A 26590-nucleotide genomic window follows, 5' to 3' on the forward strand; every position below is an offset into this window, starting at 1 on the left:
TTAAGGTCCCACCCCTCCCAACGCACCCGTCCCTTTCAGTTACCACTGACTGGTCTTACTGTGCCAAAACTTATTTTGATTATTTGTTCATCTCTTTGTTTTGTCTTTACATCACAAGTAAAATTATCCAGGATTTGTCTTTTTTCCCACTGGTTTATTTCACTTCCATCCATGTGGTTGCAAATGGCAAGATTCCGTCTTTCTCCACAGCTGACCAGTATCCCGCTGGGATACTGGTATACGGATATACAGGATACGGGTGTACCTGCCAGGGCTGTGCTTCCTCTCATCAGCCCATGGGTAGTTGTGCTGTCTCCATGCACTACGTATTTCAAACAAGTGTGTGTGTGGCAGAGGGGAAGAGGCGGGAGGAGGAAAGACTTGCTTTACTTGCGGCTTTCAAATCTTTTCAGCTTTTTGAAAAGAGCATCCTCAAAACCGTTTTTGCTGCCACTGCAGATTTTTGGCAGGGTGACTGTCCTATTTCAAAAGCCTTGCTGAATTTGAAAAAATACAATTACTATTTTCATCTTGTCACATCAAAACTTCTCAGGGATTATTAAGGCTGCTCTTCACTCTCAACACACACCAACCATGACAGGCTTAAGGAGTTCGGATTCGCCATTTCACTGCAAGACACCAGGAGACAGAGAGGGGAGGAGGGAGCCCCGCCACGTCCTCACAGCCTCAGAACAGAGCTGCTGTGGGTGAAAACCTGTGACCTGATTCACAGAGGTAGAAACAAAACAAAATAGTTCTCTAAACAAATATTTTATCCAACTCTGAAATTTTTTCTTCTTGGCAGCCAAGAAAATGCAGCTGCTTTCAGTTTGTTTAATAAAAAGTGATCTGATAAGGTTCAGGATACAGTCTTATGCAATAAAAAGGATAAACGTTTCATTACAGACATCAAGTTATTCTGAATTTTAGGTAAAGAGACGGAGTACAGCTGTGCCCATTACTGAACAAAGAATAAGACCAAGAAGAATTCTTTGTGATTTGGGATTCAGAAAGAATCAAGTAAAAGGCAAATTCAATCAATTTATGGAGTTTTGTTTCTTTGCTGTTTTACTTAAGACATTTATCTTCAAAACATTTAATGAGAAAAGATAACTGGTTCACAAATATGGCATCATTATTGCAGTTTTATATGCAACAGAACTAAGGTGGCAAAATTAAATTTTCCCACCATGTTTTACCCAATAAGCCAGGTAATCCATTTTGACAAGACCAAGTTCATTTGTTATAACTGGATTTTTTTTTTACAGTCTTTCAGTCAGAACCACCATCTTCCAGTAAATCACCAAAATGACCAATACAAGGGGCAAGAGGAGTGACACTCGCTCTATGTTCTCTAGACCTTTCTGAAAACATGGAGCTGCTCCTTCTTATAGACCAGAATGCAACAAACATGCCGATCTACAAGACGGGAGATACCACAGACATAAAGGGAATGGGCGCTGTTCAAAGGGAATGCCCCACACGCGTTCCCATGGCAAACCCAGATCTACTGTGTTACCCAGCATGCTGTTGGTATGTCATAAATAACCAAGGAAAGGGCAAGATTTATGCTGGCGAAATTGTTCATATTGAGGACCAAACACTCTCAGAGTCGAGACAGCTTCCTGCAGTTGGTGACAGAAGAAAGGAAGTAGTCAAAGAGAAAGAGACTTCGGTCTGCTCCAAGCAGAGAAGCAGACCTTGTGAGAGGCGATGAAAAGGAACCTGACTGGCTGGAGCCCGTTCTCTGTGACTTGACAGCGGGAGCAGTGTTTGCTTAAAGTAGAAGCACCTCTGGGCTCGGGAGTGCCCACCCTGCCAGAGATTCAGTGTCCCGACTCCTGACTTCCTCCCATGTACAAAAGGCCCAGCTCCACAACCGATCTCGAAGAGACCCCAAGCTGCTGATCATCCTGTTCCACTGCTCCTGGTCAACACCTCCACATTTCACAGACCTGACAGCCCAGCTGGAGCACAGCAAGTTAGATGGGAACGTTGCAGAGAAGCCCACTAACCTCAATGAACAAAACAGCGACAAAGAGGCTCAACTTGCACCTAACAGCCCAGTAAATCCTCAGACAATGATTTCGGTGATACCATTGTGAGATATCGGCTGCAACAAGCAATACAAATTAAATTGCTTTATGCCTGCTACGGGTGCAGGCTTGGGGGTTGGGTGGAAAACATTAATGGAGGGAAGGTCCCACCAACAGTGGGATTGGTGTCGGAACATTGCATACCTAAAACAACTGTTATGAACAACCTTGCAAATCACGGGGTTTAAATAAAGTTTCAAACATTTGAAAAAAGGTATTTATCGCATACATCTTTAAAAGAAATTCCAAACCTCTGGACTCTAGTCAAGTGCATATTGGTTCACTTTAAGTTTCTCTTATTCTATATTAAGTAAAAGGAGTAAAGAGAGAGAGAAAGAGAGGAAGGAAGAGGTAATTCTTTGAAATAAACCTCTTAGGTAAGATACGGGTATAAATTAAATTTGGGGAAGGTTAGGGAGATAGTCGGAGACGCTCGAGGAAACAAGCTGTAACGGGGCTCACACCCAGCTGCCAGCAGGCAGAGCACACGCCCCAGGATATGTTAAAAACATGTCCAGGAATAAAAACTGCCCCCAGAGCAGCAATTTACCTACGCTGATGCAGAATACACAGCCTGAACAATTTTTTGTACCCTTACTAACTCACACAAAGTGCTTGATATTCAAAAAAGAAATTTAGAGCCTAAGAATTGGACTCAGCAGAAGAGAACACAAATACCATTTATGTGTGAAGGAGAGGGAAAAAAAGAAAGAAAAGAACATACAAGTTTATTCTTCTGAAGTCCCGTGAAGATCTTTCTAGGGAATCATATCATGTTTGACTTACTGTGGTGAGCAGAGTAATGGTACTACTGAGAGAACCACATCCTACTCTAGGATTTCTATATCTATATATAAATTATATATAATATATATTATATATTTATATATACAGTGAGCCAGAGCAATATATCGCACAGCGGGTAGAGCATTTGCCTTGCACGCGACTGACCCTGGTTCGATTCTTCTGCCCCTCTCGGAGAGCCTGGCAAGCTACCGAGAGTATCTCGCCCACACGGCAGAGCCTGGCAAGCTACCCATGATGTATTCGATATGCCAAAAACAGTAACAAGTCTCACAATGGAGATGTTACTGGTGCCCGCTCGAGTGAATCAATAAACAATCGAAGGATAGTGCTACAATGCTATACACTATCTTGTATGGCCCGGAGCTTTGCAGATGTCATTGGATTGATGAGCTTGAAATAAGTAGATTATCCTAGAGTATTTATGTTGGTGCAGAAATCCTTATCTACCAATCCATTTATGCAGCAAGAAGGATCAAGCCCAGGCCTCATACATGCATAGCCTACCCTCCACCACTGAGCCACATCCCGGGACCATAGTCCTGATGTTTGTTCATCTTTTTGCAATGCCAGGGATGGCACTCCGGGCCTCACACACTAAAGGCAAGTATTCTATCAGTGAATGACATCCCTAGTGCTAAATCAGGAATCATAGCAGAGCCTTTAAAACCAGACACCTGTGTCAGGAAGATAGCTCAGATGGCAAAGCACATGCCAAGTGTGCAAAAAAAAAAATCCTGAGTTTGATCCCCTGCACTTCATGACAGCCCCACAGAGCTTAACCCTCCTGACCCTGGGCAGCACTGAGTCGCCAGGCCTGAGGCTGAACCGTCATGTGTGCACTAGCTGGGCAAGCGCAGGGGAAGCACCTCCCAGCCCCTCCTGCGGGGCAACAGATGTCCATGTGTGTATCTGTAAGACCAACAGCCTGATCCTGCTCTGGCCTGTCTAAGACAGACGTGTGACAAAAGGGATCGGGAGAGGAACCACGGAAAAATGTGGAAGGAAACAGACCATCCCGGGAGCCCGCAGAAATGAGTGCCACCCTGCAGAGCAGCCCAATCTGAACCAAAAGAGGCTCTCACTGGGCTCCTGCCCTGCCGAACCAGAAGATGACAAATTCATGTCGTTTCAAGCGGCCAAGCTTATATCATACAGCAGGGCAAAAGAGCTGGCACCAGGCCAACCCATACTCTCCTGACTCTGTACTCAGAGGTGCGTGCAAGCAGTTATGCTCAGCAATGTGGTCAGCCACAACGCAGGGAAGGGAAGGGGAGGGGATGAATTTTTAAAAAGTTAAATGAAAAATAAATTTTCTTTTAAAAGTCCCATTCCTATCCAGTCATGAACAACTTTGTAACTACATATTCATGGCGATTCAACAAAAATTATTTCAGATCTAATAAATAAATAAATAAATAAATAAAAGTCCTGTTCCCAAGTCACTCAGCTTTCTAGTCCATAATCAAGTCTGTGAAACAAAAAATAAATAAAACTAAAAGCCAGGACGGGGCTTGCCCTCCCGCGCTCTGCATACTCACTCAATGAACTCCTCTTTACACTGCTGGAGCATCTCACACGTCTGCTGGACCTCCTGCTCACTCAGGAGCACCAACATCCCGATAGTTAGATGAAGCTTCTGGGGATTCTGGAAAATTGTGCTATCAACCCCATCATCCTGTTACCAAAGAGAGAAAAGCAAGAAACTCAGTTGCTTAAAAGCAGTGGCGCTCAATGCCTCTTTTGCAGACCACAACACCCAAAAGGAGAGAGAGAAAACACAGGGGATTGCCCTGCCACAGAGACAGGGGGGATGGGGGGATGGGGGTGGGAGGGATATTATCCATGGTGGTGGAAAATGGGCACTGGTGGAGGGATGGGTATCTGATCATTGTATAATTGGAACCAAAGCACAAAAAATTGTAAATCTACAACTTTAAAAAAAATAAAATAAAATAAAGGGAAAAAAAAAAAAGCAGTGGCGGTAGTATAGTGTGTGGGGCATTTGCCTGGCCTGGGTTTAATCTCCAGCATCCCATATGGTCCTCAAGCACTTCCAGGAGTGATTCCTGAGTACAGAGCCAGGAATAAACCCTGTACACAGCCAGGTGTGCCCCCCCCAATTTTTTAAATAATAGTAATAAATACTAGGAGTGGGCCACAAAGATAGTGCAGTAGGTACTTGCCTTACACACAGCACATCAGACTAGATCACCTGCACCACAAACAGTTCCCTCTGACACCACCAAAAGTAATCCCTGAACACAGAGAGCCAGAAGTAAGCCCTGAGCACTGCTGGCTATGGCCCGCAAACAAAAAACAAAACAGTAGAAATTGGGCTGGAGAGAGTCCAGGGATGAGGCTTCATGTGGTGGAGCCCAGTTTGATCGCCAGCACTGCACAGATTCCTTGAGCACCACCAGGTGTGGCCCAAATACCCCCATACCCACCAAAATCAAGTGGTAAGGATAGAACTGAGAATTTTAATAAAGGGATTGAGAGTAGAGAAATAGATCCATATGTATATACTGTCACTGTCCTCCTATTGTTCATCGATTTGTTCGAGGGGGCCCAGTAACATCTCCATTTTTGAGACTTGCTGTTACTGTGTTTGGCATATTGAATACGTCACGGGGAGCTTGCCAGGCTTTGCTGCGCGGGCGAGATACTCTCGGTAGCTTGCCGGGCTCTCCGAGAGGGGCGGAGGAATCGAACCTGGTTCAGCCGGACTGGCTGTGCGCAAGGCAAACACCCTACCGCTATGCTATCACTCCAGCCCATGTATATACAAACAAATGATTTCTTTTTATCAGTCTTTCTTTTTCTTTTTTGGTTTTGGGGACATATCCAGTGGAGCTCAGAGGTTACTCCTGGCTCTGTGCTCAGGGATCATGCCTGGCAAGGCTCCGGGGACCTTATAGGATGCTGAGGATTGAACCCAGGTCAGCTAAATACAAGGCAAGTATCTTACCCAATGCAATTTCTCTCCAGCCCCAAACAAATGAATTTCAACCAGAATGCCAAATCAATTTAATGTTTGCTCCTTCTCAAATGAAAATGCAAAGAAAGGAAGTTAGAATTTTACCTCATATTATTCATCAAAATTAGTTCAAAATGAATCAATGACCTAAGAATGAAATCATAAATCTCTTAGGGAAACAAAAGGGAAAAATCTGTGATTCAAAACTTAGCAATGGATTCCTAGACACAGTAGAGGACAAGAAAAACACAGTTAGATCAATTAAAAACTTCATCCAAACCAGAAACTTGTGCATCAACGGCTACCATCAAGAATGTGAAAAGAGGGGCTGGAGCAATAGCACAGTGGGGAGGGCTTTTGCTTTGCACGCGGCCAACCCGGGTTCGATTCCCAGCATCCCATATGGTCCCCTGAGTACTGCCAGGAGTAATTCCTGAGTGCAGAGTCAGGAGTAACCCCTGAGCATTGCCGGGTGTGACCCAAAAAAAAAGCAAAAAAAAAGAATGTGAAAGGGGGGCTGGTTAGTGCAATGGTAGGGTGCTTGCCTTGCATATGGCTGACCTGCATTTGATCCCCAGGACTCCAACAGGATCCCCAAGCCCCACCAGGAGTGATCTCTGAGTGCAGAGTCAGGAGTAAGCCCTGAGTACTGTCGGGTGTGGCCCGACCCCTCTGCCCCCACAGCAAATGTGAAAAGGGGCTGGAGAAATAGCACAGGGATAAAGGGGCATGTGGCTGACCCCTGGCACTATATGATCTCCCAAGCACTGCTGGGCCACTGGGCACCAGAGGTGTGGCCTGGGTCAACCCCAGCACCAAAGGACCTGAGCAGCCCCGCAGACACCCTGGTGTCCTCGTTTTGACACCCCCCACCCCAGTTGACGAAGAATCACTGAGCCCCGAGAACCACTCAGGAGCCCCCGACACAAGAACAAATGAGAAGCCAAGGAAGAGAATGGGGAAATACGTGTGAGCCGCCTATCTGCTAAGGGTTTGGCTGTCCATATGATCTGTCACTGTCACTGTCCTCCTGTTGTTCATCGATTAGCTCGAGCGGGCCCAGTAACATTGTGAGACTTATTGCTACTGTTTTTGGCATATCAAATACAACATTTGCTCGAGCAGGCCCAGTAACGTCTCCATTGGAGACTTTGTTGTTACTGTGTCTGGCATATCGAATACTCTCGGTAGCTTGCTGTGCTCTCCGAGAGGGGCGGAGGAATCGAACTCGGGTCGGCCATGTTGGCTGCGTGCAAGGCAGACGCCCTACCCGCTGTGCTATCGCTCCAGCGACCCGAGTTCGATTCCTCCGCCCCTCTCGGAGAGCCCGGCAAGCTACCGAGAGTATTCGATATGCCAGACACAGTAACAACAAGGTCTCCAATGGAGACGTTACTGGGCCCGCTCGAGCAAATACAACATGGAGAGCTTGCCAGGCTTTGCCGCATGGGTGAGATACTCTCGGTAGCTTGCTGGGCTCTCCGAGAGGGGCAGAGGAATCAAAGGTGGAAGAATCAAACTCAGGCTGGCCAGGTTGGCCGCATGCAAGGCAAACGCCCTCCCCGCGGTGCTATCGCTCCAGCCCATCCATGTGATCTAAGAGAATAAAATGCTCACAATTCAGAACCTAAAAAGCAAAGCCCCCCTCACTTTAAAAACAAAAACACCAAAAACAATAGGGATGGGGGGTGGGATCAAGCAGCAGAGTACAACCTTGCTGTCTGTGAGGCTCTGAAACGGATCCTAGGTCCCACGTGCCCCTTTCTCGTCTGGACTCACCAGACGCACTCACCAGACACGTATGGCATCACTTTGAATCTATCATCCTAAATGCCGTATCCTTCCTACACCCCATAAAAACGTCTTTGCTATTTCCCCAGTTCCTAAATAAGAGGCTAAACAGTCTTTTAATCTACTGGAGATTACAAATGTTTTATGGAACCTGGGACCAGAGCAATAGTAGAATGGATCAGGTGTTTGCCTTGCATGCGGCAGACCTGTGTTTGATCCCTGTCATCCCACATGGTCTCCCAAGCACCACCTGGAGTAATTCCTGTGTGTAGAGCCTGGAGAAACTCCTGAGCATTCCTAGGTGTTCCCTCCCCTCCCCCCCCAAAAATGGAACCTTATTAGAGGATCTTAAAAAATTCATCTAACTAAAGTAAATGGAAAATACACCCCAAATTTTGCCCTGTCCAGCATTGTTATCTACCAAAAAACACTTACTCCTTAGTGAAATGGCTAAATTCATTACGGGACTAAAAAAATCTTGCAGACAATGACATCAACCTCTGCAACCCTTTTCTTCTTGGCTTGGCATATACTCCTCCTGCCAGCCTCTTCACCGACATGGGCAAGGCTCTCCATCAGATGCTTCCTTCACACTGGGCCCCACTCCAAGTTCACCATTACTTGAAGCTGGAATTCTTTTACTGCATTAGACTGGTCACTCAGGCTGGCGCCTGAAAATTCTAATGGCAGTGACCTTCCATCGAGCAAGGAGCAGCAAAGGGTGCAGTCACAGAAATTCCTGGGGGCATTTTTCTAGAATTCAGAGATTTCCAGTGGCCACTCTGCCCTCTTTCCAGAAAAAAGAAAAAAATCAGAGCTTCCTGAAATTCTGCCTTCTTTAAGTGAACGAACAAAAGGCACACACCCCCACCCTGCCAACTGCACGCAAGGCTACTACCTCCCACCCTGAATCATTGTAGGTGCCCCGGAAAGCAGCATCATAGCAGATGACCCCATAAGAGTGTTTTAGTAACAGATGACCTGGGTCAGCCACGTGCAAGTGTTTTAATAGCAGATGACGCCATAAGAGTGTTTCTGTTGTCAGGGAGACAGCTCAAAATGCACTACGTGCAAGAGGCTAGGGTTCAACCCCCAGCACCACCCAGTCCAGATTGCCAGGAATGACCCCGAGCATCAAGGAGACCCGAGCACGCTAACAGTCTAAAAGCGTTTCCAGGACCAGAGAGAGCTATGGGCTAAGCACATGCTCTCACATGCTCTGCATGCAGGAAGCCCACGATCGATCTATCACCAGCAGCCACTCCCAAGCACAGAGCCCGGAATAACTCCTGAGCACCATCAGGGATGGCTCTAAAACCAAAAACAACAGTTTTTTTTTTTAAGTGCTCCATTATGGCTAAATTAGATCTAAGTCTTCGTTAATTTATTAAATAAGGTCTCATCCAACGAAAAGCTGCATGCAAAAGTGACCTCCACGTAAATGGTGTGCAGACCTGTATCACAGCTTAGAATCTCCAACTGTTTCCTGACTCAGCAGCCCCCGCTGCACTGGCAGGAGAAGGAGCACAGGGAGATAAGCACTGGCCTTGCATGCAGCTGACTCTGGCCAGATACTCAGCATCACATATGGTCCCCCAAGCACTGCCAGGATGATCCCTGAGCACAGAGCCAGGACTCGGCTCTGCACCATCAGCTCTGGCCCCCCCAACCCAAGCTAACAAACAGACTGCAGCTCAATGATCGCCACGAGCAGTCGCATTATCACAGGCCCCTCGGTGACTACTCCTTTAACTCATGACCCGGTGGAAGACAACTTCTGGAAATGCTCTCAGCATGAGAAATTAAGGGATAAGAAATCCGAAAATGTCAACACTGGGGAGATATGGATTAGTCCACCATGGAGCATTCTCTGTTTCCTTTAAGATGAGAGCAGAACTTAACCATCTTTTCCACATAAAAGGCACCTAAGTTAGGAGCATCTGCCAGAGCTGACAGCAAACAGAAGGAGAGCTTCTCTTCAGACTTAGAGCCCTCCTCTGCATCAGGACCCCACCTCTCCATCAGAACCTCTCCTCCGCATCAGGACCCATCCTCTGCATTAGGACCCCTCCTCTGCATCAGGACCCCCTCCACTGCGTCAGGACCCCCATCTCTGCATCAGGACCCCCTCCTCTGCGTCAGGACCCCCTTCACTGCATCCAGACCCCCTCCTCTGCATCAGGACCCCTCCTCTGCATCAGGACCCCCTCCTCTGCACCGGGACCCCCTCCTCTGCATCAGGACCCCCTCCTCTGCATCAGGACCCCCTCCTCCACATCAGGACCCCTCCTCCCCATCAGGACCCCTCCTCCGCATCAGGACCCCCTCTACTGCATCAGGACCCCTCCTCTGCATTAGGACCCCTCCTCTGCATCAGGACCCCCTCCACTGCGTCAGGACCCCCATCTCTGCATCAGGACCCCCTCCTCTGCGTCAGGACCCCCTTCACTGCATCCAGACCCCCTCCTCTGCATCAGGACCCCTCCTCCGCATCAGGACCCCCTCCTTTGCACCGGGACCACTCCTCCACATCAGGACCCCTCCTCCGCATCAGGACCCCTCCTCCGCATCAGGACCCCCTCCACTGCATCAGGACCTCTCCTCTGCATCAGGACCCCCTCTACTGCATCAGGACCCCCTCCTCTGCATCAGGACCCCTCCTCTGCATCAGGACCCCCTCCTCTGCATCAGGACCCCCTTCTCTGCATCAGGACCCCTCCTCCGCATTGGGACCCCTCCTCTGCATCAGGACCCCCTCCTCCACATCATGACCCCTCCTCTGCATCAGGACCCCCTCCACTGCATCAGCACCCCCTCCTCTGCATCAGGACCCCCTTCTCTGCATCAGTACCCCCTCCTCTGCATCAGGACCCCCTCTACTGCGTCAGGACCCCCTCCTCTGCATCAGGACGCCATCCTCTGCATCAGGACCCCCTGCTCTGCATTAGGACCCCTCCTCCTCATCAGGACCCCTCCTCCGCATCAGGACCCCCTCCTCTGCACCGGGACCCCCTCCTCTGCATCAGGACCCCCTCCTCTGCATCAGGACCCCCTCCTCCACATCAGGACCCCTCCTCCTCATCAGGACCCCTCCTCCGCATCAGGACCCCCTCCACTGTATCAGGACCCCCTCCTCTGCATCAGGACCCCTCCTCCGCATTGGGACCCCCTCCACTGCATCGGGACCCCTCCTCTGCATCAGGACCCCCTCGTCCACATCATGACCCCTCCTCTGCATCAGCACCCCCTCCTCTGCATCAGGACCCCCTCTACTGCATCAGGACCCCCTCCTCTGCATCAGGACGCCATCCTCTGCATCAGGACCCCCTGCTCTGCATTAGGACCCCCTCCATTGTGTGTGGACACCCTCATCACAACTCCTTATACTTTTTCCACTAACAACCAGGTGTGTTCAAGGTTATAACCCCGAGCTCACTCCTGGTGGGGGACCATATATGGTGCTGGGGATGGAACTTAGGTCAGCCGTGTGCAAGACAATCATTCTACACACACCGCACTATCTCTCCAGCCCCAATGTATAGTACTCTACCTTCATAGCACATGCTGAGTCAGGAAAAAAAATCCTCAAATTATATTCACATATACATCTGCTAATAAGGCCAAGCACTTTTTAAAAACTGGATTTAGTTATAAAATATGTTCATCCAAGAACAGAATCTAGGGTTCTAATCCAATTCTACAACAAACCAGTTGTAATTAAGGAAGTGTTTCTCTTCTGGAAAACTTTCCTGCCTCTAAAAGATCAGAGAGAACCAATGTTGTATGTGCACCCATGAAACCTATGATATAAAGTGTTACTTGTGAGGGATCCACCAATTCATTTCCTGATATTCTATGCAAAGAAAAATGAGGAACCAAGCACAAAGACTTTCCCCATCCTATTACAGGTGCTTTCCTTTGTAACAGTCAAGTTCTATAAAATCACTCTCAGGCAAAGGATGTGGACTTCATCCACGCAAGAGAGCTGCCCAAGCAAGGCAGAGTGGTGAAAAGAACATGGGCTTTGCAACCAGACAAGACTCAATTTAAATCCCGATTCTGCTACCTATTAGTGGCCTGAATACTGAATTGCTCTGAAGCTCAACTTTATCATCTACGAAACAAGACATTTCTTTCTCTCGGGGTTGTTCTGAGGATGAAACACCCTGAAGCCACTGGCATCCAGAGGCATTGAACACAGACCTCCCCCATGTAAGAGATTCTTACATGACTATGACTATGCAACATTCACAAAAAAAAAAAATATATACCACCCTTGTGGTCCTTTTTAAAGCACCATCAAGAGCTAAATTAGGCTCTGCTGAGTCATTTCTATTCTTTAAGAATGTTGAAAAAAGCTGACTTTGATTTGAGAATATATGCTATTAAAAACACCTTAAGTTATATAAGCTCAGAAAACAGGGTTTTGATTTCATCCAGATTTAACCACAGGAAAGAAGAGAGGTTCACAAGAGCCAACAACAGAAAAACAAAGGACAAGGATCAGTTCGATGGACAGTAGAGGGTTAAGGCTTGCTTGCCTTGCATGTGGCTGATTCCAGCCAATGCCAGCCTCAGGGCTGGGTGTCCAGAGCACCACCAGGAGAGAGCTGGGAGTAGGCCCAGAGCACCACTGGCTGTAGTCCCAAACCCCACTCCCCACAAAATAATAAAGCTTGGGCCCAAGGCATTAAAACAAAGACAAACAAAAAAGAACAAATATTCAGACATCAGTCTTTACATTGATGGGGGGGGGGGGGATACCACGGGGGGCGGGGAGGGAATACCACACAACTTTCCATGCTCTGTCTAAGTATCTTTACCCACTAAAAAGTAGCACTGCACTGTAGTACTGTCCTCCTGTTGTAAGTCCCCATTGTGAGATTTATTGTTACTGTTTTTCACATATTGAATATGCCACAGGGAGCTTGCCAGGCTTTGCAGTGCAGGCAGGATACTCTCAGTAGCTTGCCGGGCTCTCCGAGAGAAACGGAGGAATCGAACCCGGGTCGGCCACGTGCAAGGCAAATGCCCTACCCACTGTGCTATCGCTATGCCAAGTAAAATAAAAACTTAGTACTGTGCATTAGTTTGAAATGAGGTAGATTCCTGTCTCAAAATGTGATACGTTTCGGCAGCCAGAGAGACAGTAGAGTGGGAAGGGCATTTGCCTTGCACATGCCTGACCCAGGTTCAATCCCCGGCACCCCATAGGGTCCCAGGAGTAATTCCTGAGCGCAGAACCAGGAGTAAGTCCCAAGTACCGTCAGGTGTAGCTACAATAAAACACAACAAAATAATTCTGATACATTTTGGAGCAAGGCCACAGCTGAGCTGTCCCAGGTAGGTCTGGTCACGATCACGACCACGACCATCCTGTTATTCGTCGATTGCCTCGAGCAGGCCCCAGTAACGTCTCCTTCATCCTAGCCCTGAGAGTTTTAAGAAAGTGCCATATTCAAGGCTCTTTAGGAGAATGAGACCCATCATTGTTACTGGTATTTGGCATATTGGGTACGCCACGGGGAGTTTGCCAGACTCTGCCCTGTGGGCAAGTTACATTCGGTAGCCTGCCAGTTTGTCCAAAGTAAGAATGAGATAGTAAGATGTTGCTTCCAGGAGCTGGGTTTTATAGTCTCTGAGTCTTGACGTTGATGGGATTACACAGCGCCAGGGGGCCAGGTGGTGGGTGTGACCCCCGCCTACTGGAATTTGGAGGATCTGGGTGGAGGATGCTCAGCCCCAATCCGAGTAGGCTTGGAGATCTCAGCCCCGGGACCCGCATGCCTTTGTTCCTCTGCCGGTACCTTCATGTGTGCAGAGAGTAGTCTCAGCATGGGGGTGGCTGGTCTGGTCATTGAGTGGAAACCACTACAGTCTTCTCAGGGCAGGAGTGGGTTGAGTTCCTGCTGGAGGGCACAGCACAGCACCCACACCCGCTCTCCTCTCAGACAAATAGCCCAGCTCCACGGCCAACCTCAAAGGGGTGCCAAGTGGCTAATCGCTCCAGTTCCACAGCTCCTGGAGCACGTACACGACATCTCCAAACTTCACAGTACTGACAGCCAAACAGGACCACAAAAAATTAGATGGGAGGAGCTGGAGCAATAGTACAGCCAGCAGGGCATTTGCCTTGCACACAGCCGACCCGGGTTCGATTCCCAGCATCCCATACGGTCCCCTGAGCACCACCAGGAATGATTCCTGAGTGCAAAGCCAGGAGTAAACCCTGAGCACCACCGGGTGTGACCCAAACACACACACACACACACACACACACACACACACACACACACATTAGATGGGAAGTTACATAGAAACCCACTGGGCTCACAGAGCAAAAATGTAAAACAGAAGGTCCAATTAGCACCAGACAGCTCAGTAAATCCTCAGACAATGTCTTCAGAAACACTGTTGTGAGAAATGTTGTCAGAAGCAATACAAAGTAAATTATTTTGTACCTCCTAAGGGGGCTCTGAGAGGATGGATGGGAAACTGGGGACATTGATGGAGGGAAGGTCACTTTGGTGAAGGAACTGGTGTTGGAACACTGAATACCTGAAGCAACTGGATTAGGAACAACTTTGTAAATCGTGGTGTTTACTAAATAAGGCGTGGCCCAAAAACAAACACAAATTTTTTTTTTTAATTTTTCTGTTTTGTCATCAAACCTGGTGTTCTCACAGCAAAACATATGCTCCAGCCCTGTAAGCTAACTCGCTAGCACCATCTTTATTTTAAAAGGAAAAAAACATCAACAAGGAAAAAGCTTCTGATGGGGCCAGAAATACACAATCGGTAGGGTGCTTGTCTTATATGCCGCTGACCCAGGTTCAACCCCAGGCATCTCATATGGTCCTGAGCACCACGTGGTGTATTTCCTGAGCACTGCTGGGTGTGGCCCAAAAGCCAAAGGAAAAAAAAAATTGGCTTCTGATATATTAACATGTTGACAGTTATGAACTGAATAAGACTGAAATACAAATGTGAAAAATTTGAAGAGTAGGATGTGGTGCAGTAGTGCTCATATGCGTCCCATGTACGAAGGCCTGTGTTCTCCAGAATTCCCCCAAAAGAAGGAAAGGAGACAGAACTATTTTATGTCTTCAATCAGCCGAAGTTCCACTAACAATGTACTAAATCACAGCGTGTAGGGTGTTTGCCTTGCATGTGGCTTACCTAGGTTCAATACCAGGTGCACCACCAGGAGTAATTCCTGAGGATAGTGCCAGAAGTAACCACTGAGCACTACTGGGAGCGATAGCACAGTGGTAGGGCATTTGCCTTGCGCGCAGCCAGCCCAGCCGAGCTGGGTTCCTCCCCCTCTCAGAGAGTCCGGCAAGCTACCGAGAGTATCTCGCCCGCAATATGCCAAACACAGTAACAAGTCTCAAAAATGGAGACGCTACTGGGCCCGCTCGAGCAAATCGATGAACAACGGGAGGGCAGTGTTTGTTTGTGTTTGTTTTGTCATGATTATCCATCACAGATCAGATCACAGATCATCCTGTTATTCGTCGATTGCCTCGAGTAGGCCCCAGTAACGTCTCCTTCATCCTAGCCCTGAGATTATATTCAAGGCTCTTTAGGAGAATGAGACCCATCATTGTTACTGGTATTTGGCATATTGGGTACGCCACAGGGAGTTTGCCAGACTCTGCCGTGTGGGCAGGCTACATTCGGTAGCCTGCCAGTTTGTCAAAGTAGGAATGAGATGTCATAATAAGATGTCATAATAAGATGTCATCATAATCATAATCATCTTATTATGATTATCCATAAATTATGTAAAATCCCTGGTGATCATGCAGGGGAGAAAAGGCAATAAAAAATAACAATAAGGCTCTCTGCTAATGCCTCTTTTTCAAAAAAAGAAAGAAAGCGTAGTAAGGAGTGAACCAGAGTGATAGTACACTGGGCAGGGTGCTTACCTTGCATGTGGCTAATCCAAGTTTGATCCCCCGCACCACATAAGGTCACCCCCAACCCTGCGGGAAAGATCCCTGAGTGCAGAGCCAGGACTAAGGGCTGACCACTGCCGGTTGTGGTCTAAAGCCCAAACCAAACCAACAAAAAAGAGGTAGCAAAGAACATCTCCCCTTCACTTAAAGATGCTTACATAATCTTACCTCTTTTGTTTTGTTTTGTTTTGTTTGTGGGCCACGCCTGGCAATGCTCAGGGCTGACTCCTGGCTCTGCACTCAGGAATATTTGGTGCCAGGGCTCAATCTGTAAAAGCCACACGCAAGGCAAGTGCCTTACCCACTGTACTATCTCTCTAAAACCCTTGTCACTCTTTTTTTTTCAACTTTTTTTGTTTACTTGTTTTTTGGGCACACCCCTTGGTACTCAGGGCTTAGTCCTGGCTCTGCACTCAGGGATCACTCCTGGCGGGGCTTGGGGGACCACCTGGGGTGCCAGGGACCAAAGCCCTGTCAGCTGTGTGCAAGGCACACACCCTACCCACTGTACTAGCTCTCCAGCCCTGTCACATTTTTTTGTTGCAATTTTTGTTTTGAGGTGCCATACCTGGCTCTGCGCTCAGGGACCACTCCTGGCAGTGCTCAGGGGACCATATGTGGTGCCAGGGATGGAACCTGGGTCAGCTGCTTGCAGAGCAAGCACCCTATTCTCTGTACTATCTCTCCAGCCTCCATCTTGTTCCTTTTCACTGTTAACTACATCACCCATTTGCTAGGCTACGGAACAAACTCCCCTTTCTCTCCTGGGCACAGTGACCCTGAACACCTCGACAGGAAAGAGCCATTTCTCTAGCCAGAATTCTTCCCTCTCCTCCCCTACTGCCCTGGCTAGCCTGGCATAAGCTGGAGCTCTTCCGTTAAGACTGCTCAAGTGTCACCTACTGTCACAGGCCTTTTCTGGCCTCTGCGGACCCTCCGCTCTGTGGAACTGCCATTGCCCTCCACTTCGGCAGCGTTTAGCTCACAGTCCTGCAGTAACTTCTGCTCTCAGACATCTTCTGAATGAGACAGGCACCTGTCCACCACTGGACCCCTCCAACTGCGCAATAAGAATTTTTAAACATCTCCCTTGCTTGACTTTCCTACTGACCATCAGAACTCAGAAAACCGCCCCACTCCTTCCAGCCAGAAACAACTGTCCCATCTTTATTCTCAATTGGTTCAAGTCAGTTACAAATTCTGTCAACCTCCCCCCATAGGCAAAACCTGAGTTACACACTGAAGCTCCCTCATATTATACAACAAAGTCTCCAATGGAGACGTTACTGGGCCCGCTCGAGCAAATTGACGATCAACGGGAGGGCCTTTACCTTTATATTATACAAAATGAAAACAAATAGTGATAATAATCCTACTGAGTAAGGAGTGATAGCACAGCAGGTAGGGCACGTGCCTTGCAGGCAGTCAACCCGCGCTAGACTCCCCAGCACCCCATAAGGTCCCCAAGTCTCGCCAGGAGGGATCCCTGAGCGCAGAGCCAGGAGTAAGCCCTGAACACTGCCAGGTGTGGCGCAAACACCAACCCCTCGCCCCAGCACCAAAAATAATCCTACTGGGGGAGGGAAGGGTGTGGGTGGGGGGAACCAGATCTATGAGCTTCCTGTGCCCGATGTCAGCCTTCATGCTACAATATGAGCAGAATTACGTCGTTTCTGGAGCTCAAACTTATTCAGATTCTCCAGGCAGCCTGTGAAATCCCCTGTTGCTTCAGACAAATCTATAAGCCTTTAGAATGCTCCACCAAACAGTTTTGAATTACTGTTTTCATTACTGATGTGCTTTCAACTGGGCCCTGCTGCGAGATAAAATGGAATGATAGCAGCATTACCAGCTCAAGAATGACTGAGAGATATATCCAGGTCTTAATAGACTGCTTGAACTCTCCAGCACTGAGACATCCTTGAATCTTAATACAGGAAAGGAGGGGGGGGGTGCGATGGGGAAGAAGGTGCAGTTTATCTGCTGATCACATACACGAAGACCCTCTCGCTGAGGTCAGATCCAACACAGAATACTCAGGCTAGGGAGGTGAAGCGTGGGCACGACGGTGATAATGCCGGGGCCTGACAACCATTTGTCTATGCCTGATGAGCTCAGCACAAGGAGATGTCAGGGAACTATTCCGAAAGGGGAATGCAGCATCCTAGGGGAGTCGAGGGTGAGGCAAAGGACAGGCTGCCCCCGGGGGTGGGGGAGTGCAGCAAGGCCCATCGCTGCACAGGAAGGCCAAGGTCTGAGGAAATCTGAGGTAAGTGAAACAAATGCTCATGAATGGAACCTTCCCAACCATGCCTGATCTACTGTTTGTGTGGGGGGTGCTCCCAGCTACGCGCTGAGGTCACTCCAGTGGTACACGGGGAACATGCAGCGCGGGGGGTCAAACCCAGACATCCCGCATGCAAGACAGGTGCTCTGGGCCCTTCGCGCTCTCACTCTCCCTCTGGCCCGGAACAACATTTGGAAATAAAATCTAAGGGGGCTTGCGATGGCTCTGGGGTAGAGCCTGAGGCCCTGAGTCTGAGCATTTTTCCCCTTTTTTTCTCTGTTTAAATAATTTTCCACAGTGACTCCCAAGACTTAATTTTATCTATCTTGCCAACACAGGTTTGTTGTTTGTTTGTGGAGAGGGGGGCATTTTTTTAAGTCACATCTGCCAATGTGCAGGGGTTACTCCTGGCTCTACATTCAGGAATCACTCCTGCTGGTACTTGGGGGACCATATAGGATGCAGGGGATCAAACCCAGGTCAGCCGTGTGCAAGGCGAACGCCCTACCTGTACGCCCTAGCTGTGCCATCGCTCCGGCTGCCTACCCAGGTTTGATCTCAGGCACTCCATTTGGTCCTCTGAGCTCCATCAGGAGTGATCCCTGAGCACTGCCAGGTGTGGCCCCAAAACAAACAAAAATAATGGAACCCAAAGGGGAAAAGAAAGGGCAGATCTCAAAGCCTTCCCTCAGTAATATAACTAATGGAAAATCCGCATGTCTACAAGACATAAAGGTGACTGAAAAACATCACGTGTAAATTTATAAAACAAGAAAATCGGCACAGGCAAAGAGACAGAGACCACCAACAAAAAGCATGATGAGCACTTATGAAACACCAGAACACCCATCTCTGGGGGGGGACCTCCCCCACACTCCTGACAACTCAGCCACCACGATGGCCCAACAACGCCGGGGCAGGAAACGCAGCAGCGGGGCCACCCCTGAGGGGATCTGGGGACCCCAGGCAGGATGTGCTGGAGGAGAAAAGGAACTCAGGGCCGTGCTTCCCCAACCTCGGCACTACCTCCCTGGGCCCTAGAATACAAATCTTTTACAATGGACACAGATCAGCAAGAACAATCGCCTGGAAAATTAAAAATGCATCAGTACACAGAAAACAGTGGAACTGTACAAAGCATATTATCTGTCCTACAGAATTCATTTACATAAGTAAGGTACTTACACAGACCCCAAATGCAGAAAAGCAAACAACAGACTTCTAAATAACACAGGGGTCAAGGCCAGAGCGATAACCTGACAGCCTGGAGCACTTGGGCTGAGTCTACGCTTTAAATGCAAGAAGCGCAGTTCAATCCCTGGCACTGCTTGGTCCCCTGAGCGCTGGCAGGAGTGACCCCAAGCACCGAGCTGAGAGCAGCCCTGAGCACCACCGGTGTGGTAAAAATAATAAATGTCAAATAAGAACTCACAAGACTTCTAAGTGCGTATGAATCTAAAACTGTCTCCAGAAAAAGATTACTTTGGGGGACTAAAGCAATTATACAGTGGGGAGGGCACTTGCTTTGCATGCAGCCAACCCGGGTTGGATCCCCGGCATCCTATATGGTCCCCCGAGCACCACCAGGAATGATCCCTGAGCACAGAGCCAGGGGTAAGTCCTGAGCACCAGCAAGTGTGGCCCAAAAAGGTTTTTAAAAGCCAGAGATATAGCCCCGGGTTTTCTAACATTATTTAACAGGATGTCCTTTAATGTCCCACCACCGATTAAGTTAAAGTTCATTAACAGAATATCCTGCAACAATTAAACATAGCAATTAGAGGGCCGGAATAAAGTATAGCAAGTACAGCACTTGCTTCACACACAGCTGACCCTACTTCAATCCCCAGCAGCCCCTGTGGTCCCCAGAGCCCTGCCTGGAGTGGTCCGTGAGCACCGAGCCAGGAGAAAGCCCGGAGTACAGCCAGGTGTGGCTCAAGTACTCAAAACTAAAAAGGTGAAACGGGCAAAAGAGAACTGGGAATGTGTCCCAGTGATAAAGTGCCTGTTTCACAGGAATCTCCGGGTTTGGTCTCCTGGAAGGAAGGAAATGAGGGAGGGAGGAAAGTGGGGAGGAGAGAGAGACAGAGACAGAGACAGAGAGACACGGAGAGACGGAGAGACAGAAACAAAGACAGACACAGACAGAGAGACAAACAGAGAGAAAATAGACTTTTTTCTGTGTGTGGTTTGGGCCACACCTGGTGATGCTCAGGGCTTACTCTTGGCTCTGCACTCAGGAATCACTCCTGGTGGGGCTCGGGGGACCATACGGAATGTTGAAGATTGAACCCAAGTCAGTCGCATGCAAGGCAAATGCCCTCCCCGCTGTCCCATCGCTCTGGTCCCAGAAAAAACACTTTTCCCAAGGGAGGTCTGGGGGAGAGCTCCGTGAGCATCTGCCTTGCAAGCACAGAGCTGGGAGCTGAGCCCTGAGTGCGGATGCAGGCGCCGAGGGCACCCCCAGCAGCGCTGCTGTGCTTCCTGGGACGCGACCCCAGCCACCTCAGCCACTCCACTGGCGGGGGCATGAGCAGCCCAGCTGAAGACACGGGGGCCAGTGGCTGGTCACACTCTGTTTGCCCTTGAAGCTCGCTTGGCCTCTCTTTGCTTGTCTATTTGCACTCTGGAGAAGCCTGTGTGAGCTCGTGAGCACATTTTTCCCTTTCTCTCTCCTCGCATCTATCTATATAAGTTTCAACAAAAATTTTCTTGCGTTGCCAAAAAGAAAAGGATGTGCAATTCCAGCCAGCACCACAACTAACAGATGTGTGAGCACATCACAGCCCTGCAGGGTAAACCCTGGCAAGCAGTGTAAGAATACAACTGAAGAGTGGGATTCCCCGGGGGCCAGACCGTAGTACAGCAGGGAGGGCGCTTGCTTTGCACGCGGCCGACCCAGGTTCAATTCCGGCATCCTCTATGGTCCTCCCCTGAGCACTACAGGAGTAATTCCTGAGCACTGCTGGGTGTGTCCCCACCCCCAACCCCCCACAAAAGGAGCGTTTCCCTGGCGAGTACCAAAGGCAGAATGTGTAGCCACCCCAAAGGACCTGGAGGCCCAATGAGCACCCGGCAAGCACTGAGACTAGGGGAAGGAGTCCAATTCGCGGGCAGCTCCGTGGCCAAGCATGTGAGTGCTACAGCTAGCCTGCAAACGCTACCACCAGATGACGTGGCGGCCCCCAGGTAACCTAACAAAATAAAAGAAGGGATGGGGCCAGAGCGATGGTATAGCGGGTAGGGCGTTTGCCCGCACACAGCTGACCTGGGTTTGATACCCGGCATCCCATTTGGTTCCCTGAGCACCACCAGGAATGATTCCTGAGCCTTGCCGGGTGTGATCCCCCACCCCCCCCAAAAAAAAAAAGAGAAGGGGGAAATATTTCATTTTAACGTAGAAGACCAGGGTGAAAGCATGAGCTTGGCAGGGTCCATCCAGGCACCATAAGCTCGCACAAGCACCGCCCCAGGCAGAGCCAGGAGTGGCCCCTGAGAACTGCCTGGTGTAGCCCAAAGGCACCAAGACCAAGAGCAGGCTCGTGTGCAGGGTCTGCTGTGACAGGCCTGAACTCCAGCACCCCTGAGCACAGCCAACGGTGACCTCAGGCGACATGTCTGAAGCAACCCCCGAACCTCACCTGGGGACCCAAAACACAAAAATAGGGGCCAGAGTCACAGGGGGGCATGCCTTGCATGTGGCCAGCCCCAATTCAATCCCTGGCATCCCACATTGTCCCCTGAGCCCTGCCAAGAGCGATCACTGAGCTCAAAATCAGGAGTCAAGCCCCGAGCACTAACAGGTGGGGCCCAAAAACCAAAAATTAAAATATTTAAAACAGCCAGATAATCTGAAAATGGGCTGGAGCGATAGCACAGCGGTAGGGCATTTGCCTTGCACGCAGCCAACATGGCCTACCCGAGTTCGATTCCTCTGCCCCTCTCGGAGAGCCCGGCAAGCTACCGAGAGTATCTCGCCCGCACGGCAGAGCCTGGCAAGCTACCCGTGGTGTATTCGATATGCCAAACACAGTAACAACAAAGTCTCCAATGGAAACATTACTGGGCCCACTCGAGAAAATCGAAGAACAACGGGAGGGCCTTTACCTTTTTACCAATCTGAAAATAAATCCTAAAAAATGGGGAAGGCATGTCCACACCAAAAGAACTCTTGTCTTATAAGGATGAGCGCCTTACGTTCAGTTCCCAGCATGAATAATAGTAACAACAGACACCTCACCAGAGAGCCAGGACAACGCAAAAACAGCACACGAGAACATGCTCAACCTTGTCAGCTAATAGTTAAATGCAAAGCAAAACCACAGTCGTACTACAAATTTTCCAGAATGGTGAAAATTAAAATGCCAACAACATCAGCTGGTGATAGCACAGAGCAGTTGCTCGTGTATTTTTGATGGAAAATCAAACTAATGTCATAAGCCAAAAACAGTTTGCAGTTTCTTATAAAGGTAAACATACACCTAGCAACTCCATGAATACTAGTATATTTACGTTAAATACAGATTATGTTCATCTGGTGGCGGGTGTGTTGCTGGAAGGTTGGATGCAGGAAGCCTTTTATTAACAGCATTGAAAATCAGAAATCCTAAAACTTAAAAGTTGAAAAAAAAATTGTGAACCAATCGTAAACTAATAAAATATGACTCTCCTCCCGCTGTTCATCGATTTGCTCGAGCAGGCCCAGTAACGTCTCCATTTTTTTGAGACTTGTTGTTACTGTGTTTGGCATATCCAATACATCACGGGTAGCTTGCCAGGCTTTGCCGTGCGGGCAAGATACTCTCGGTAGCTTGCCAGGCTCTCCGAGAGGGGCGGAGGAATCGAACCCGGCTCGGCCAGGCTGGCTGCGTGCAAGGCAAACGCCCTACCACTGTGCTATCGCTCCAGCCAGCCCAATAAAATATGAATTAAAAAAAATAGTAATGGAATTTTAGACTCACAAATGAATCTCAGAAGAGAGCAGCACACTGCAGAGATGTCTCCCCACCCCACCCCAGGCTGATTTCACTGGGGCACCTCAGAGGGAGGCAAGTGTGTCCTTCAGCCTGCTGCAAATGAACCATGGAGCTACAAACCTCCAGAACCCAGTCGCCACCATGCTCACAGCCAACCTTCACAGGCTCATCCTGAGCTCCCCCACACGTGAGAAGGAGTCCACTGAAAAACCAAGGTATGTGGGACCAGTGACTGAAAACTCCAGGCTTCAGGGAGTCTGGGATGGGCGACCTCCTTCCATCTGTCCACCCTTCCGGTTTTCTGGCAGTCGCTCCCAAGAACTGCCTCTGGGCACCATTTAAGCACATTAACGATCATAACTCAGAGACTCACAAATGAATCTCAGAAGAGAGCTCATGCTGCAGAGATGCCCATGGACCCCAAATATTTAAAATTTTAGAATTCCAGGGGTGTGTGGCCACAGCATCTCATATTATTCATAACAAGCAATACAAAATAAATTATTTAGCATCTGCCTGTGGGGCAGGCTTGGGTGGGGGTGGGAAAATTTGAAATAATGGGAGAGTGTAATGGTGGGATTGGTGCTGAAATATTGGGTACAATCAACTATTGTAAACAACGTCATGAAAATAAAATTCAAAAAAATTTTAAAAAACAATTTTAAAAAATGATGTTCACATAAAAACCTAGCCAACAAACGTTTATTACAGCTCTCCTCAGAATTTGCTTAAAACTGGAAACAATTCAAACGTCCTCCAACAAGTAGACAAAGGTAAAAATACAATGCAGCCTAACAGTAGAATTCTACTCAGCAACAAGGAAGGGGCCCATAACTGACAGACACAATTTGGAGCATCACAAAGAGCACCGTGCAGGATTAAAAGGCCATTTTCCAAAGGTCACGTGCAATCACATTTACAGGGTGAGGCAAGTAAGACATCGCTACACAGAGATGGAATGAGAGTTTCATGCCGCAGAACTATTTTTTGTATCCCGGTTTTGTAGGTGTTTACACAAATCTAATCATATTAAAAAACTCAAAGAAATGCATACCCCAAATTTTACTGTGCTATATATAAAAACTCCAGTAGGCGGGGGTCACACCCACCAACTGGCCCCCTGGTGCCGTGTAATCCCATCAACGGCCAAGACCCAGAGACTATAAAAACCAGCTCCCAGAAGAGAACAGTGCAGTCTCCTGCCCCCGCGCCTGGCTGTCCTCTCCGGGGCCCCTTGGAGGGGAGCGGGTTGAGCTTTCCTCCCCTCCCCGACCAGGGCTGCGGCAGCTGAAGACCTCCAGGACCAGCCACCACCATGCTGAGACCACCCTCCGCACACATGAAGGTACTGGCAGAGGGACAAAGTCACGCGGGTTCCGGGGCCGAGTTCTCCAAGCCTACTCGGATTGGGGCCAGGCATCCTCCACCCAGATCCTCCAAACTCCAGTAGGCGGGGGTCACACCCACCAACTGGCCCCCTGGCACTGTGTAATCCCATTAATGGCCAAGACCCAGAGACTATAAAAACCAGCTCCTGGAACCGCGCGGCCGCATTTGCGGCCGCAAGACATCTTATCATAACATCTTATTATCTCATTCCTACTTTGGACAAACTGGCAGGCTACCGAATGTAGCCTGCCCACACGGCAGAGTCTGGCAAACTCCCCGTGGCGTACCCAATATGCCAAATACCAGTAACAATGATGGGTCTCATTCTCCTAAAGAGCCTTGAATATAATCTCAGGGCTAGGATGAAGGAGACGTTACTGGGGCCTGCTCGAGGCAATCGACGATTAACAGGATGATTTGTGTGATTTGTGATTTGTGATATAATTAAGAGAAGGGGCCAGAGAGCTAGTAGGGCGCTTGTCTTGCATGACACTAAAGCCAGGAATAGCCCCTGAGCATTGCTGAGTATGGCCCCCAAACCCAATCAATAAGCATTGAAAAATGAAATCAGATTATGATGTTATTTCAGCCCTTTCTTCTACAATTTCCTTTCTGGTTTAAAAAAAAAGATTTAAGTTTTGTTCAATACAAACAATACTTATGATAAAACACTAAAATTCAAAGACAGTGAGATAAAATTACATACAAGTCAAATTTTTTACAAATGTGTGTACACACTTATCTACAATGTAAAAACGAAATATGTCACGATATTATCTCTCAGCGGTGAGATTAGGAGTGATATTTTATTAATCCTTTCTAGATTTTCTACAGCATATATTATTTTCATATTCTTTTAAACAATAATTCCTTTAGTCACCTATAATCATATCCAACAGGAGCTTTTGGGGGTTTCTCTGGCTTTGTTTTGGGTTTTTTCTGGTTCTGTTTTTGGGTTTTCTGGTTTAGTTTTGGGCTACACCCAAGTAAGCAGTGCTCCGTCCTCAGGCATCACTCCTGGCAGTGCTCAGGGGACCATATGGTACCAGGGATCAAACCCAGGCCGGCTGTGTGCAAGGCAAGTGCCCAACCCACCGTACTACCACCCAGCCCTCTCCGAGGGGAGTTCTAAGTCTCCTTCCTAGGGCCCAGCTCTGTGCAGCAAGCTCTGCCCGGTAACAGAAGGCACAAGGCTGCCGGGGCCTTGAGTGTGACCTGAGCACCACCCCACAGACCACACGGGCCAGTCACTGCATTATCTGGGACCCTGGCACCGCCAGGTTCTCAAGGGTGTTATCTCAGATGCACCGCAACCAAGTCTGTGTAACCTCCAGTCACAGCGGAAACATTGCAAAAAGAAAGGAAAAGGGAGAAAAATAAAAATAAATTTGTTTTAATTTAGTTATCTGCTTTCACCTGGCCTCAAGCATTTCACTGTTATGTAACTGTGACAAGTAAGTATGAAGGTTTCTCTTTAAGTTACTAAGCCCAAATTAGTCCAGAGTGCTCAGAGGCAGATCTATCAATGATCACAGCTCATCAGAACTGTGTCTTGGGGCCAGAGCAATCGTATAGCAATAGCACATTTGCCTTGCACACAGCCAACCCAGGTTCGATTACTGATACCTCAGATGGTCCTCTGAGCCTACCTGGAGTGTGTCCTGAGTGCAGAGCCAGGACTAAGCCCTGAGCACTGCTGGGTGCGGCACAAAACCCAAAACAATACAGAAAAAGAACTGTGTCCCATAGGTGTGGAGCAGTGTGTCTATCTGGGTGGTCCCTTTAAGGGATCTGGAAATTAAAGAATATTTCTATTGTTTATAAAGCCCAAATGTTGATAAGGTTATTATTGTTGTGGTGGTGTTCTTTTTCCAGTTCCAAATGGAAAGAAGCCATCAGCAATGATTACTTTTCTTTGGCTTATTTCTAATACTTTTGTGGGGGAGGGATAAGGGGAGAGGGCGGGGGTGATTGGGGGGAAATACTGGTTCACACCCAGCGATGCTCAGGGCTTACTCCTGGTTCTGAACTAAGATATCACTCAGGGGTCACTCCTGGCTCTGCACTCAGGAATCACTTCTCAGTACACAGGGGACCACATGGGAAGGTCATGGGGAAGGCCAGCTTGTACTATCCCTCCAGTCACCATTTCTCCTACTTTAACCATAAGCCATCTCTGCACTCTACCTTGTGTGTGTGTGTGTGTGTGTGTGTGTATGTGCAAGACATGAATCCAGGGTCCACACTCCACATGGGTTCCCACACTCCCAGCCAACCCTCTTCTGACTGCTCTGTCAACTGTGCAG

The 26590-nt window shown here is 48.5% G+C and overlaps 2 protein-coding genes across 3 annotated transcripts in view; one reads left to right on the forward strand and one right to left on the reverse strand.

Moving 5' to 3' along the window:
• Positions 1-26590, reverse strand: part of ASCC1 (activating signal cointegrator 1 complex subunit 1) — a 101437-nt gene that overhangs the window by 53380 nt on the left and 21467 nt on the right. For both annotated transcript variants that reach the window (XM_056113534.1, XM_056113535.1), the window contains exon 6: positions 4442-4578. In XM_056113534.1, the coding sequence (XP_055969509.1) occupies positions 4442-4578 (137 nt within the window). The remainder of the gene's footprint in view (positions 1-4441; positions 4579-26590) is intronic.
• Positions 1-26590, forward strand: part of ANAPC16 (anaphase promoting complex subunit 16) — an 80770-nt gene that overhangs the window by 19009 nt on the left and 35171 nt on the right. The gene's annotated exons all lie outside the window — the stretch shown is intronic.

Source organism: Sorex fumeus, unplaced genomic scaffold, assembly GCF_029834395.1.
Source record: "Sorex fumeus unplaced genomic scaffold, SorFum_2.1 ptg000020l, whole genome shotgun sequence".
In the NCBI taxonomy this organism is placed as follows: Eukaryota; Metazoa; Chordata; class Mammalia; order Eulipotyphla; family Soricidae; genus Sorex; species Sorex fumeus.